At 44.3% G+C, this 16652-nt stretch overlaps 1 protein-coding gene across 1 annotated transcript in view; it reads left to right on the top strand.

Moving 5' to 3' along the window:
• WNT6 (Wnt family member 6) overlaps nt 1-13705 on the top strand; it is a 31638-nt gene extending 17933 nt beyond the window's left edge. The window contains exons 2-4 of the mRNA XM_051983534.1: nt 7572-7792; nt 8074-8417; nt 11044-13705. Coding sequence (XP_051839494.1) covers nt 7572-7792; nt 8074-8417; nt 11044-11505 — 1027 coding nt within the window. The 3' untranslated portion in view covers nt 11506-13705. The remainder of the gene's footprint in view (nt 1-7571; nt 7793-8073; nt 8418-11043) is intronic.
• Nucleotides 13706-16652: the final 2947 nt, after the last annotated feature.

Here is a 16652-nt window from a genome sequence, read left to right as displayed (position 1 = left end):
CACACATGAATGGACCATCTAGGACATAGACAGAAGGTCTGAGAGACCAATTTTCTGTCCAAATGAGAAAGGGGAAAATGAATGGAGAGAGACCAAGACATCAGAGAGTAGAGGATGAAAGCATCCTCTTGGATGCTCGGAGTGAGGAGCTTCTTCATACCTAGCACTCCCATTTCCAGGGTCAGACTGCCCTGCCCTTTGAGGACACGGTCAGCAAGCTTTCCAGGATGTCCACTTGTTACAGCAACTCACAGTGTTGTTAAAAAAAAAAAAAGTGTGTTCCTTACTACAGAAAACATTAATTCCTCCTTTCTGTTTTCAGTGGAAAAACCCACAGCTTTTAAGCAAATGATGGTTTGGTGGCCATTGGGGCAGGCAGACAATTGCTAACGAAAGAAAGTTTGTTTGGCACCTTCTCACTTATTTTCTGCGGCCCTCTCTGACCTTCTGAAGTCCCCTTAACCACACGTTGGTCTTCACTGCCCCAAATCCCCCCTCCAACTGACAGGCCTAATCTTAAACTTATTAATCCTCAATTTTCTCATTTCCAACACGGGAATGATAATATATGCTAGATTTACTTTACAGGGTTATTGTGAGGGAAGTTTTCTGTTAATTGCATAGACACACACATATATACAGAAATATGTGTGTATCTATATAAACATGTAGAAATATGTGTGCAAACGTATGTATAGGAATCTATATATATATATATATGTTACCTCCTTCATGAACTCTTGTGAATGTGGTGATTATTATCACTGGGTTAAGCTTCCACATTATCTCTTAGCTTCCAGTTTCCCCCCTTTTCCTGTCAAAACTCCCATTCTCACAATACAACTCTTTTCAGCCACTAGTCAGGAAAAGGTGGTGATAATCTGATTATCTGACTAAAGTAATTCACATTAGGATGTGAATGAGAGATAGATAGATTCACCCATCCTGCTATTTACATTTTAAAATAAGCAATGACTCAGTGTAGTGTAATTCATAGACTATGTGAGAGAACTTTTTCTACTTGCTTCAGTCCAACAAATGCTCATGGAGTCTGGGGGGCAGAGGTGGGGGGCCAGTATGCAGAGAGGAATATGAGATAAATTAGGAAGTGGAGAGAACAAGATGCTCTAAAAACACTGGGAAGGGGAGAGACACCAGTAATTGGGGTACTTGGGACAAGGAACAAGAATGATGTCTCTAGATAAAAGGCTAGGGTGTTCTTAGTAAAAAGAATCAAAGGATCATAGATTTAGAATTGGATCTCAGAGGCTATTGAGTCTAATATTCACTTTAGGATGGGAAAATGAAGGCTCAAGATATGGAAGACTTTCACTTTATATATAACAATGTAATATTATATTAGACTGAGATCACCATTGTTTTCCAAGCATTTCCTTTGGTCCAGGTACCCAGCTCTGGCCTTCACATTTAATGACATGAGGATTAATAGGGGAGAGAGATGAGTTGGTCTGGAGAAGAAGGGTTCAGGGGGGATAACTTTAGATGCAGGGAAAGTACAAACCCTCTCCCCTACTGATCCCCATCTGCTCATCTCATCAGGGATGACCTCAGGGCTCCATCACAATAAATAAAACCAGGATCCTCCTGTTCTGAGGTTCCATGCTCCAAAGTTAAGCTCTATTTGTCTTGCTCTGCTTATGCCCTAGGTCCTCCTATGCCATTCTTGCATATAATTTTTGTTCTCCCAGTCTCTATCTCTGATGAAGAGGTTCTTCTTCCTCCTCTAGAGCCAGTCTACTTGTATGCAATTCTCCCCTTCTGGCTCCTTTAGGCACTGGCTCTTTCTGTAATTCACTCCATCTAAAAATCTACCCATCTTCAACCACTTGTTATCTACTTGTTTCTTTATTGCTTATATCCAATCTCAAATTTCTACCATTCTTGAAAAAAACCTTTCCTTGGCTCCAGCTGTCCTGACACGTTATCTTCTGCCTTCTCTCTTTCACAACCAAATACCTCCAATGGAAGCTCTGTGATCTGTCTCCATCTATCTTCCACTCCTTTCTTCAATCTCTTGCAGTCAGCCCTCTGAACTACCACTTAGCTGAAATTGCACCATTCAAGTTATCAGTGATCTCAACTTATTTCCCTGATGACCTTTTCTCCTGTCCTGATCCTTCCTGACTTCTTTGCAGCTTCTGAAACTGTCAGCTACTTCTTTGTTCTATATAACAGAGATTATCAAACTTTTGCTCTCGGTCTCTTTATAATATTAAAAATTATTCAGCATCAGTCCAGAGAGTTTTTGTTTATGTGGGTTATATTAATATTCACTGTATTAGAAATAAAAATTAATTCTGAATTTGTAGACCCTCTCAAAGCATTTCAGAGAAAACCCTGGATTCTCTAGACCACATTTTGAAAACCACCACTATATACTATTTCTCTGACTTTCTAGGACCCCTTTTCCCACCTGACTGCTTCTCATTTCTCCTTTGCCCCATCATTATCCATTTCTGGTTCCCTAACTGTGGATGTTGGCAGCTAGCTGGCACAGTGGATTGAGCGAACTCAAATAGATATTTTTTCCTGTGTTCCAATATGGCCTCAGACTCACACTAGCTGTTTGATTCTGGGCAAGTCACTTAAGGCTGTAGGTCTCAGTTTCTTCATCTGTAAAGTGAGTTGAAGAAGGAAATGGCAAAGCACTCCATTGTTTCTGCTAAGAAAACATCAAATGGGATCATGAAGTTAGAAAAGCTGAAGTAACTAAACAACAATAGAAACTATTTGATGTTACCCATGGCTCTTTCCTGGACTCTCTTCTCTCTATATCTTCTCTCATTCCAAGTTCATTAGCTCTAGTAGTTTATCATCATCTGTATTTCCAGCCCTATGCATTGTCTTAATTTCAGTCCTGAATTATTAGCTGTCTGTTGAACATTTATACCTCTGAAAGATATTCTATTGGGAACTCAGTTTTAACTACTAAACATCCCTATTTCCACTGAGGGCATGACTTATGTTACCTGGGTTTTAAACTTTGGGATCATCATTGAGTCTTCCTTCTCCCTTCTCCCTCATCCAATCAGTTCCCAAAGTGTTGTCATTTCTTTTCCATGAGTCACTTTCTCACCATCCACATGGCCACATCTCCATGCAGGTTCCCGTTTCCCAAACTATTATAATGGCCTCCTAAAACTGGTTTCCCTTGCTTCTGGCCTCTATCTTGCTCTAACTTTTCTCATCTTCCGTAGAGCTGCCAAATCTTAAAACACAGCTCTGACCACATCATTCTCCTGTTTTGAAAAATTGGGGGGGTTCCCTTTAAGATAAAAATACAAACTCCTCAATATGGTGTTTAAAACCTTTTATATCCTGGCTCTGATCTACTTGCTCAGACATTTCATGCTACTGCCCTTCAGCAAACTGGGTTATTTGATATAGAGTTCGAGGGACAACTTGATGGTACACTGAATAGTCAGGAAGATTTGAGTTGAAATCTGGCCCCACTTATTAGCTCTGTGATACTAAGGAAGTGACTTAATTTGTTTGCCTTAATGTGCTCAAATGTAAAATGGGAAGCATGACACTCATTTTGCAAGATGGATGTGAAGATCAAATGAGATAATATTTGTAAAAGTACTTAGTATACTAAGCACATAGTAGGCCCTTTGTAAATCCCTATTCCCTTTCCCCTTCTTTTCCTATTGAATCTGTTGACAAGTATTTATTGGGTGTCTACTGTGTATTCAAGTATGTAAAATGTATGAAGTACTCTGTTAGATTGAGATTACAAAGTAAAAAGAAGTTTTCCTGTCCTCAAGGATCTTGCATTCTACTTTTTGAATCCATAGCTTCTTTCAAGGTTCCAGCTCCATTGCCAATTCTTGTGTCAATCATTCTGATTCATTAGTGGTCTCTTCCTCCTCAAATTATCTTATATTTTTGTCTCTTCCTCCTCGGATTATCTTGTATTTGTTTACATGTGGTATTACTCAACAGAAGATAAGGGCACAGATTCTTTCTCGAAATTTTAGTCTTTCTGTCCCTTGCACTGTCTTCAAAGTAATAGAAACCGAATATTTATATATATATATACATATGTATATATATATATATATATATTTAAAAATTGAATTGAACAGTATCTTTTCTTCAGCCTGTTAGAGTCCCTAACAACTTTGTCAGTTTCTCCCACATTTTTCCTTCATGCTGGCTTTTTCCCCCTTCATTCTGGTTTTAATGAATTCAAAATCTGATCTCCCTTATGCTATTCAAGCAACATTTATTGAATATCTATTTCCTGTCCAGCACTGAGCTATATTCAGTGAAGATGGCAAAAATATAAGTACTTTCTGAGCTGTTTGTCAGGGCTAGACTTATACCAGCAAGGATTCTTCCATTTGTATTGATTTGTAACTAAGGGATTATAGATTTTAGAGCTAAAAAAGGACTTTAGAGATAATCTAGCCAATTCTTTGTTTTAAAACTAGTATTTACAAAGGGATATTTATTTTAAAGATATATCAAGAATAGAAATACAAACATTTATTTGCAACACAGTGGGGACAAACTCTCTCTTTATACCATCTCAGTCTCTAGGGAGAATGGGCTCAAACTTGAGGTTTCTTTTTCACATTGGCCTGAACAAGTTCATATCCAAATGTGAGAGGGAGTGAGCTGAATGAATCTAGTGTGTACACATATTCTTCTACAGATGGGGAAACTGAGGCCCAGGGAGATGAAGTGATTGGTCAAGGCTGGCAGCAGAGCCAGGGTTCAAATCAAGGTTCTTTCGAGGTTCCAGCTCCATTGCCAATTCTTGTGTCAATCATTCTGATTCATTAGTGGTCTCTTTCTCCTCAAATTATCTTATATTTGTGGTCTCTTCCTCCTCAGATTCCAAAGTATTGGCTTCTTCTCCCATTCATACACATAAATATATGTGTACATACAGACATGCACACATACTAGCAAGAGCACTGGAGTTAGCAGATTTGGTTTTAAAATATGACTGTAACATTTCCTTAGCCACAAAAGGGTGATAATATTCTTTGTATCGCTTACCTCACAGAATTATGAGAGAAGCATTTTGCAAGTCTTAAAATGCTAGGGTGATTGTAGTTATTATGGGAATAGGTTCATTCTGCACTGTGCTCCTTCATGAGTTTCTATAAATAAATAGAGAACCCATTCAATGTGCTGTATGAGTTAAGGCAGGTCTTATCTTCAAGATACTGATGTAGCGTTGGGAATTGACATCTGTTAATCTTCATTCTCACCACATGACTCACCTCCTTTTCCAGTCCTGATGTTCCCACCATATCTTTCACACTACTTCTCATGTGCAAGTCATCATTGATAATCTGCTGGTAATATGCTGACTGTCCAGCCAATTAATAAGCATCTACTTGCCTCTATAAGCATTTAAGTGCATACTATGCTGGGTACTGTGTTAGATGCTGGGAATTTGGTACAAAAGTTGAGACATTGCCTGCCCATAAGGAGCTTACATTCTATTAATAAATACAATATATATTCAAAATAAATACAAAATAAATACAAAAAACTGTTCTGGAAATCAGGAAAGAAACAAGCATTTCTTCCGTGCCTGTTATATGTCAGACACTGCTAAGTGCTTTACAAATATGTCACTCGATGCTTACAACATCCCTGGCATGTAGGAACAATTGTGAGTCCCATTTTATAGCTTAAGAAGTAGAGGCAGACAGAAAGTAAATGACTTGTCCAGGATCATACAGCTAGTAAGTGTATGAGTAAATATTAAGTTGGATCTTCCTGACACCGAGCCTGGTGCTCTATCCACTGTACTATTTAGTTGCCTTGGGAAAAGTCTTTGTCTCTTGGAAGAAATGACCTTGGGCTGAGACTAGAAGGGGTCAGACATCAGAGGAATCAAAATGAGGAAGGAGTAAACATTCCAGGTATGGGGGACAATTTTTGGAAGGCCCCAAAATGGGTGGAACATCATGTTTGGAGAACAGTAAATGGACCCGTTTGGTTGAAAAAGCAAATAAGGAGCCTAAAAAGAGAAGAGGAAGGTAGATTAAGGAAGTCTTTAAAAGTCTGAAATGCTAAACAGGGGAATTGTTTAATTTAGAAACAATAGGAAATCATGGACATTTCTTGAGCTGAGGAATGGCGTGGTCCAACCTGTACTTCTTAGTATTTAGTACAATTGTAGTATTAGTTTGCAGCTGCGTGAAAGATAGATTGGAAAGGAGAGAAAGTGCATGGATAGAGACCCAAGAGTCAAGGTGAAAGGTTTATGAGGGTTCTGATTAGAGGTTAGTGAGATAATAATGATTTGAAGATGGTAAATTGGGAGTGGTGGGAAAAATGGGTGTCCTTGAAGTAGGAAAGTTAAGAGGAGAAATGGGCTTAGGAGAAAAGTACTGAATTCTCTTTTGGACATGTTGAGTTTGAGACATTAAGCAGATAATTGGAGATGATGAATTGCAGCTTAGAGGAGAGATCATAGCTATGTAACATCAAGAGTCATGCACCGAGATGATAGTTGAATTCATTGGGAGTTGATGAAGTCACTGAACATTTAGAAAGGACAGCACCCAGTTCTATTTATGTCCATCATACATCTTTTCCCCTGCGGGTTGGTTATTCTGTTGCTTTTGATTTTCTTGAGATTGTGGTGTGCTATGAATCACAGCTGTGTATCACTGCAGAGCTGGAAAAAACTTTAGAAATGAGTATATTTTCTAAAGAAGTGAAGAGACTAGTTAATAAGAGGCTGAGTTGGGGTTAAACCCAAATCTCTTGTCATTACATCCAGTGTATGCATTGAATAATAATATGGGCAGTAAATATAAAGTGATTAATTGGATACAATCCAATATGTTATAGATGTGGGTAAAATCCAAGTGTCAAAATGTATGTCATTCCCTCCCTTCCCTTAGTCTCCCCTAGGGTTACCTACTAATTAACCTCTTTGCTTTTAGTCCCTTCCCAGCTTTTTAGAGAAGACAGGGAGAACCTTTGTCCAATGTTGTCACTTGAAGAAGCCCGGTTGTTATATCCCATTTTTCAAGTCCTAATATACTGAATTAGCTTTTCTTTCTTTTTCTTTCTTTCTTTCTTTCTTTCTTTCTTTCTTTCTTTCTTTCTTTCTTTCTTTCTTTCTTTCTTTCTTTCTTTCTATCTATCTTTCATCTATCTATCTGTCTATCTACCTATCTATCTATCATCTCTCTGTCTATCATCTATTAATCAATCTATCTATCCATCCATCCATCTTTTAGAGATAGGCAGACAGGAAGAGAGAAACACAGACTGACAGACAGAAAGAGATACAAAAACAGAGACTGACATAGAGTGAACATTATAGCATTAGTATCAAAGGCTCCTGACTTTGAACCTACTTCTACTTCCATTTCCCCCTTGAATAAATCATCTTATTTCTCTGAGCCTCAGTTTCTTATATGTCAAGTAACAGGGTTGGATTAAATAATCTCTAATTTCCCTCTTTTGTCTACAACCTACGATCCTGAGACAAGCGTTCGCCTTGGGGGGCAGGGTCCAAGAATTGTCCTTGCACCTCCCCAACCCAGCTACTTCTCTGCCCCTTCCAGGGCTGTGGGCAGCCCCCTGGTCATGGACCCTACCAGCATCTGCCGGAAGGCTCGGCGGCTAGCAGGACGGCAGGCAGAACTGTGTCAGGCTGAGCCCGAGCTGGTGGCGGAGCTGGCACGGGGTGCCCGGCTAGGTGTAAGGGAGTGCCAGTTCCAGTTCCGATTCCGACGCTGGAACTGTTCCAGCCACAGCAAGGCCTTTGGGCGAATCCTGCAGCAGGGTCAGTGGGAGTCCTGGGCCTGGGTAGGGGGCGGGAGGAAGAGGAGGGAGCTCTGAGACTGACAAAACTAGAGGGTTTACAGCCTGGGGAGGCGAGAAAAGGGCCTGACTTGAACCCCAACTCCCAGCCCAATTACAGTGGATCTCAGTCTCCTGACACAGTAGGCCCAGACTACTTACCCCCTCCTCCATCATCCCTTGGTGCCCTGACCCCAGCCTCCAGAGTACCGTCTTCCTAACTTGCCTTTCCCCTACTCCCACCCTCTTTGGCTCTTCCCTCAGATATCCGGGAGACAGCCTTCGTCTTTGCCATCACGGCAGCGGGAGCCAGCCACGCGGTGACCCAGGCCTGTTCCATGGGAGAGCTGCTGCAGTGTGGCTGCCAAGCCCCCCGTGGACGGGCCCCCCCACGGCCCCCTGGGCTCCCCCACCTCTCTGGCACTCCAGGTCCTCCGGGCCCTGGGAGTTCTTTGGATGGCAACGCAGCCTGGGAGTGGGGGGGCTGTGGGGACGACGTGGACTTCGGGGATGAGAAGTCCCGGCTCTTCATGGATGCTCGGCACAAGCGGGGACGGGGTGATATCCGGGCACTGGTGCAGCTGCACAACAATGAGGCTGGACGGCTGGTGAGCACTCCCGGAGGGATTGGGACGGGGTAAGGGGGGGGGTTGGAATGCCAGGAAACAAGGGGTGGGGACTGGAGCAGGGTGTGGGAAATGAGCTTGGAGAAGCCAGGCTGAGTGTGGAAGAGATGAAAGAATCCGCCTAAAAAGGGGGCTGGGGATTAGGGGTGGGACCTGGGAGGAGAAGGGAAGGATGAAGGATAATGGGTAGGACCTCAGGGCTGGGTTGAGCCAGTTGGGGAGTGACAAAGGGCTGTGAAGTTGAGCAATGGGTTTAATCCCAGTCAAGCTAAGCCTACCTTGACTGAAGCAGTCAACTAGTCAATCAGTCAACAAGCCTTTAATTAAACACCTACTATGTACTGGGTATGGTGCTCCTTCCCCATCTTGCCCCGCTCCCAACCTGGAACAGTCCCCGATTTCAAAGTCCCCTTGAATTCCAATCAAGGAGATAACATGTAAATACCCACTAGCTATACATAAGATGCCTACAGAATAGAAGCTGGAGGGTCAGGGAGAAGCCTCTCACAGAAGGTGGGCTTTGAGCTGAATCTTAAGGGAAGCCAGGATGCCAGATAGAGTCAAACCAGCATCCATTATGGAGTCAGAGGGCATGACTTTGAATATTGAATCAACTACTTATTATTCATGAGACTTAAGGTAAATTACCTAAACTCTGTGGGAGCCCATTTTTGTCATCTGTAGAATGAAGCAGCTGGGCTATTGATCTCAAAGGTTTCTTCTAGCTGAATTGTTCTGTTCAGCCAAATATTAACTACACCTAACCATCATCCCCCTCCATCCCTCCATCCCTCAGGCCTGGCCCTCCATTCTCACATTATACTGAAATTCACCTTTGTCCTTCCTCATTTCTCTCTCTTCTCCCCACCATTTGTCCTGTTTATCTCCCACAATGGGAACCCCAAGGGACTATCATTCAATCAGAGAGAAATGATATATTATTGCCTTCTGAGGAACTTAGGATGGGAGGGAGGAGGAAGGAGGGAAGATAAAGTAGACTGGAAAACAGGAGTACTAGGCCCCAGGATTTGTCTGTTAAAATTCCTTTGGGATCATCTGACCTTAGCTAATCTACAGTCTCACTTCATGTGGTTACCCTTCTGTCCCGCAGCCTCCCATCACTCATCATCCCCAGTCAAACTCACCACCTTTAAGCCTCTGATATAAACTCCCACCTTAGGAGGACTGGAAGTTAGAACTCGCGGGTTCCCACCTCCGCTGGAGGTCCCACCCCTACTCCATGCCTCCGGGATGCCCTGGAACTTTTCCCTACGCATTCATCTTACATTCCCATTTATGACAGCTGGGCCTCTTGTGGTCCTGTACAGGGGATGGAGGGGAAGGGAAAGAAACTAGAGGGTGATGTTGGGACAGGCCCACATATTTGTTTGGAAGGGTGAGCCGCCCAGCCAGCCTTGTTCCAGCTTTGCGTCTATGATCAGTCCCTCCCTGAGGACATGAGGGGCTGGAATGAAAGAGTAAAAAAGGAGGAAGGGATGGGGGTGACTGACATCTTATCACCTCCCCTTCCACTCCCAGTTCTAGCATCTCTTAGATACAGTCTCACCCCCTCTTATTTTTTCCTCTTTACCCCATCAAATCTCATGGCCCCACACCTCCCTTAACTTCTGCATTCCTGTCTCTTTCCATCATTGGTTCATGTGCTTTTTTTTTTTTCTGCTCCTTCCTTTTTCTTGTTTGTCTTTATCTACCTACCATCTCATCTCTTTTCCTGTCCTTTCTTCCTTCCATGTCTTCTCTCTCATCCTATTTTTACACTCATCTTTCCCCTTCTCTCTTTATACATTCTCATTTTTTTCTAATCTTCTCTTCTTAAACTCCCCTTCCCCCCATTTTTCTATCTTCTTTTCTTGTCTTTCCTCCTTTCATATTTCCCCATCTTACTTTTTCCTTTTTCACACAATCTCTATGTCCTTATTTGTCTCAAAATGTGTTTCCCTATACTTTTTGTGTTTTGCTGCCTTTATCTTCACTGTTATATCACATCCCCAATCTTCTTTTTATTTCATTTCTCCTTCCCCAATCTTCTTTTTATTTCATTTCTCCTTCCTCATCATGTTCCCCAATCTTCTTTTTATTTCATTTCTCCTTCCCCAATCTTCTTATTTCATTTCTCCTTTCCCAATCTTCTTTTTATTTCATTTCTCCTTCCTCATCACGTCCCCAAACTTCTTTTCATTTCATTCCCCCTTTTTATGTTTTTTTTCTCTCTTCCTGTATGTATCCCTTGATATTTCTTCTTTTTTTTCTCTTCCCTTCCCCCGTCTCCCAATGTCTTGTCTTATCCTCCATGTTTCCTGGATGCTTCTTCCTGGTTCTTTCTCACCTCCCATAACCCCTTGGAAATCTCCCTTCATCATCCCGGCTGCTCCCCTACTTCCCATGGCTTTCTCTGGCTGTCTCCCACATATCTATACTGTTTTTCCCTCTTCGCCTCTCATTTCATCCCTCTCTCTTCTCGTCTCCCACGTCCTACCACTGGCTGCCGCTCTCCCGTGCTCCCTGCGGACTTTCTGGCCTCCCTCACGCCCCGACTCTGTCTCTCCCTGCCTCGTTTCCCACGGGCCCCTCGGCTGTCTCCCCGCAGGCGGTGCGGAGTCACACGCGCACGGAATGTAAGTGCCACGGCCTGTCGGGCTCCTGCGCCCTTCGCACCTGCTGGCAGAAGCTGCCCCCGTTCCGGGAGGTGGGAGCCCGGCTGCTGGAGCGCTTCCACGGCGCCTCCAGGGTCATGGGGACCAACGACGGCAAAGCTTTATTGCCGGCTGGCCACACCCTCAAGCCCCCGGACCGCGCCGACCTGCTCTACGCGGCCGATTCGCCCGACTTCTGCTCGGCCAACCGGCGGACGGGCTCCCCGGGCACGCGGGGCCGCGCCTGCAACAGCAGCGCCCTGGACCTGAGCGGCTGCGACCTGCTGTGCTGCGGCCGGGGACACCGCCAGGAAAGCGTGCAGCTCGAGGAGAACTGCTTCTGCCGCTTCCACTGGTGCTGCGTGGTGCAGTGTCACCGCTGTCGCGTGCGCAAGGAGCTCAGCCTCTGCCTCTGAGGCGGACGTGCCCTTGCCCGCGCCCCTGAACCTCAGGAGGCTGAGCCTGCGTCTTGGGTCGCCAGCCAGAGGCGGCCGGACCCCGGCAGAGAACGGCCTCGGGCCGGTCTCAGCAGGGGAGTATTTATCCTCTGTCGGAGAACTTGGGCAAAGGATGTCTGGCTTCCCGAATCATAGGGGCCCATTCTTCCAGGAGCAGAAACCGATGCATGCAGGAAAAGGGACTGTCGAACAACTAGTGCTCCTGGGTACCAGTATAACGGGCGATGCTGTGGAGGGAGCTCCCTGCCCTGCTCAATTCTAACTGACAAATCCTTCAGTATCTTCTGATAAAGATGGAGATTTGGAATGGGGATCAGGGTCATCTTAAAGCACTGTCTGGGAAATGGGAGAAAAGCCAAGGGGAACGACACTGGAGGATGGGGGACCCCTAATGACAGGGGTTGGGGAGGGCACCAGGAGGTAGCAAAGGGGTGATTTTTGGTACTAATAAAGTTATTTAAAGCAAGTAGACTCAGATGAGGATTTGGAGAAAGAAGCTGTGGTCAGTTTCTCCAGGCCCATGTTCGAAGAAGGGACACAGCATCATGGTATAGGGTTGGGAAAGGGAAAGGAGGAGAGAGAGTTAAATTTGGAAAGAAACCCTTGAGGATTACCACCTTCTGTGCTCCTGGGGCTTCTCTCCTTAGTAAGCTGGACAGACCCTCCCAGAGATCTCTGGGCCAACTCCCCATTTTACAGATGAAGGCTTGAGATCCAGATAAGTGAAATAATTTGCCCAAATCTGAGACACAGCTGAGTTTTGAATCAGGATCTTTTGACTTCAAATCCATGCTGCCTTTTTTGCCTCTTTTCTGAAAGTCCAAGGACTAAGGTTCTCAAATTGGAATTTTATGCCTTCTCTCTGGCATGGTAGGGATCCTCTTTCCACTTTGTTTCTTTTCTGGAAGTTCAAGGTCTGAAGTTCTTAAAGTGGCATTTTATGCCTTCTCTCTGGCATGGTAGGGATCCTCTTTCCACTTCACCTTTAATCCAGTGTAGTAACTAAAAGGGAGTGGGGGGCAATCTACAACTTGATTTTATTATGTGTTAGCTTATGGAAAAAGAGAACATACAATGTCTTACAGCTTAAAAAACAACAACAACCCATCCAGTGTAGTAACTAAAAGGGAGTGGGGGACAATCTACAACTTGATTTTATTATGTATTAGCTTATGGAAAAAGAGAACATACAGTGTCTTACAGCTTAAAAAACAACAACCCAGCATTTGAGAGATTGTCCAACCTCTTCATTTTACAGACGAGGAACTGAATCTTAGAAAGATGAAATGACTTAAATTTCTGAATTACCTTAAATTCCCAGTTCTTCCCAGTAGACTTCTTGGTCTTAGGTTGTCATTTGAATTTAGTATTTTATCATTGTAAAGAATTTTTTAGCAAGGAACTTCCTCCATAAATAACATTCAACACCTCAGTAATTTTACAATCTCAGTGAGTTGCCAGGAAATGGATCCAGTTCAATCTCAGAGAGCTGCCAGGATGTGGACCCAGATCTTCTTGAGTCTTTAATCATTCAATACATTTGACTTAATATTTCTTAAGTACCTGCTACAGGTAGGCACTGCAGATGCATAAGTGAAAGAAAGATGGCACAGTTCCTGCTCTCAGGTTAACAATCCAATATGGGAGGAAGAAGTAATATATACAAATGAATGTTAGAAAGTTACATGTAATATAAGGGGAAAGGAAAGGCATAGACATGGTGCTACTTCCATGTCAATGGCAAAAAGGGCAGCAAGGACTTCCCACAGCCACTCTTGTACTCTAGTTAGAAATGGAAGACTGGGCTTTGTGGATCATAGTCTTACCCATTGTGGTATTTCCTATGTTCTTATGGTTCCTCCCTCCCATCAGCCATAAAACCTAAGCCACAAGGAGGAAACCTAGTAAGTAAGGATGGAGTCATTCTCATTTTTTTCCTTGGTTGTTGATTGTTCCTAAATTGTATTTAATTCAATTCAACCAAATTTTCATAGCCGCCTCCTTTCTTCTTATGGAATCTAAGGTATCCTGTTAATCGCCCCCCAACACTTTATTAATACTACAGCATTTGTCGACTCAGAAATTGTTACAAGTCCCTTTATGAGCCACTTGAATATATTTCAAATACCGACTGACAATAAAGCATTTTTATTCACAACCAAGTGGGAAAGGAAAGGATATTTTATCACAAGGCTAATTAACTCTTTGCATTCACACTCTTCCTTCTCTCTAGGACTCTCAATAGTCCCAGGGGGTGAATTTACTAAAGGGCCATATGGAGTCAGTGGGGAGAAAGGTATACTGGAGATCAGACCCCTAGATTATGATGGCTACTTGCATATCCCTATCTCTCTTAACAGTAAACATGAAAAACATGGAGAAGAAGCTAGCCTTAGGGGAATAGCATGCAAGATCCCGAACTTTGATCATAGATTCAGTTTATGTGATAGATTCAGTTTATGTGGAAGAAAGTAGTAGCAGCCTAGTGGTAAAAGTATTGGATTTGAAATTAGGAAACCCGAGTTCAGATTCTTCCTGACATGCTTATTAACTGTGTGACTCTGAGCCAGTTTCCTCATCTGTACAATGAAGGGCTTGACTTTGACTTTGAAGATTTCTTCCAGTTTTAAATCTATGATTTCATGATCTATGATCTGAGGATTTTAGTGAATTCCATGAATGTAATGGCAGGCCCCAGAGTCGTGTTTTTAAATTGCATTAAGATAGGAGAGGTGAGAGTCCTGGAGTCTTCTTGTTCTAATCAGACCAAATGAGGGGGTCAGTCCTTTCTGGGCATCAGCCCCATACTAGTCAGTACTCTGCAGAATCCGAGTGAGCCAGAATCAAAGGAATAGGATGGGTGTGTGTGTGTGTGTGTTTGTGTGTGTAAAGGGGGGAAAAATCAGAAGAGTCGGGGTAGTGTGTTTTGGGATCTATCATCAGGCTGAAATCAGGAGAAAAGGACAAATAAATTCTTTGTTGTGGGTTCCAGAAACCCTCCTGTCTGGATTCTAGATTGGCTATTGGGAGAGACTGATCCACTAACCCAAGACCTTTTACAAGGGGATAATCATCTGCTTTTACCTGAGCCTTGAACCAGAATTCTGTGGGGACATTGGTTCCTGTTCCCCACCGAGGGGAGGAGGATTCTGCCTCCTCACTCCAGATGTTTAAGTCTGAATTAGCCCTAATTCCCCAAGGGAACATTTGGCCTTGGGGAAAGGTCAGGAGAAGGGCTAAAGAGGGGGTGGACTCTGGATATCTCTCTTGAGGGGATCTGCCGTCTGCTTCCTCCACTCCACGATGGCAGCCATTCCTAGGTGGAATAGGCCACTAGCAATCAGGCTGCTTGGGAGAAATGAGCAAATCTGTCTGCCCCTTCCCTTCTCGCCCCCCTCAATGACCCATTTCCTTAACCTTTCTCCTGCACTTCCCTTTAGTGTCACCAGAGGGAGCCCTGACCTAGGTTTCCCTACTGATGGGGCCTAATTCTAGGCAGGCTGTGGAGAAGAGAGGGGAGTTGATTCAGTCCCTCTCAGCCTCTTCTGTCTCCATACTGTCTGGAACTTCGGGATCATCTCAGTCTGGGACTAGGACTCAGGGAACCCCCTGACTTTCCCTGCTGTCTGTCCTTGAGAGTCCTAACCTCCTCAAGAACCCATCTTCCCTATTGTCCGAAAAGTAATTGGGGCAAGGCAAGAGTTAGGCGACTTTACTACAGAAGGGAGCCCAGGTCTCAGGTTAGAATCTTGGCTCTTACACAATATTTCCACTGCTAAGAAGAAGGGAGAGGGAAATGAAAGGAGCCGGAGGACAAGAAGGAGGAAGAGTTTTGCTATTATTTCTCCCCACTCTGAGACCACCGGCCAAACTTTTGTCCTGGCCTTTTTCTAATCTCTTAAATGCAAGGATGCAAGGGACTCTGAGCTAACTGCTAAGTAAAGGAAGGAATTAGTTCTCAGGTCTGTCTCTCTCTCCCACCTCTCCATTTCTCCCCTCTTCCCTCCCCCCTTAAAGAGTCTGATGTATATTCCCAGTCCCCCCTGACTGGGGGGGATGAGGGAGGTGAAGGGGGGTGAAGAGAACAGAGCAGCCCCAGATGTGTCTGACCACATCATGAACAGCAGAGAATGCAAGCAGGCGGGGGTGGGGAGGACAAGGCGCAGGGCCAAGGACATGAATGAGGCTCAGGGCCCAGGGGGTAGTTTAGGGAAGCAGGAAGAATTGGGGCTCAAGGACACCCCTACTCCCTCTTTTCTTATGTCTTTTGAGAAGCTTGTCCAGCAGGCTCTTTAGGAGCTAAAGAAACTGTCTCCCAGCATAAAAATGAAGCTGCCTCTTTCCCTAGCCTTTGAATCTATACTCAAGAGGCTAGAGGGACAGGGTAAATGGAACTGTCTCCCCCAGACCTTAGCATGATGATATGATCTGTGCTTTGGGACAGCCCTGATTCTGGGGGATTATGGAGAGGGTCCTATTTTCCCCCACCTGTTTCCCCTTCCCTTTTAGACGTCCCCAATTTCCCTGCTTTGCCCCAGACTACCCCTGTATACTGCACCCCCCTCCCATTGAGCACAGCTGGAACTATTCTCCTTGCTGCTTTTCATCCCTCCTGCCCCCACCCCCAGTGGCCCCTGTAATTGTGGTCTCAGGCGGTGGCTGTTGCTGCTGCTCTGGGGGCTGGAGTTGGGATAGGGGCCAGAGCACAGGGCAGGGACAGAGGGTGGGGAGATGATAGGGATATGAAATGGGTTATATAACAGTAGGGGTCCTGGGTCTTGGAATGCCCTTTCTGAACTTCACTTCCTGTCTTTCAGAACCTGAGTCCATATGGCTCTGGGGCACCCCAAATGCCTCTATTTAGAGTCAACTCTTCGATTCCGGGGTTAGGGTAAGGGAAAGGAGGAAAAAGAATCCTTAAGAGACTTCAATCTCCCAGTAAAGAGGATTCAAGGTTGGATGTTGGGGGTTGTACATCATTTTCTGTACTGAGTGGAACCTCAAAGAAGCTACACACACACACACACACACACACACACACACACACACACACACACACACACACACACACACACCCCTTACTCCAGACCTACAAGGACTGTTGA

Source organism: Antechinus flavipes, chromosome 3 (genome assembly GCF_016432865.1).
Source record: "Antechinus flavipes isolate AdamAnt ecotype Samford, QLD, Australia chromosome 3, AdamAnt_v2, whole genome shotgun sequence".
Lineage (NCBI taxonomy): Eukaryota > Metazoa > Chordata > Mammalia > Dasyuromorphia > Dasyuridae > Antechinus > Antechinus flavipes.
Note: the sequence above shows the minus strand (reverse complement) of the source record. Positions and strands in the feature narration are given on the sequence as shown.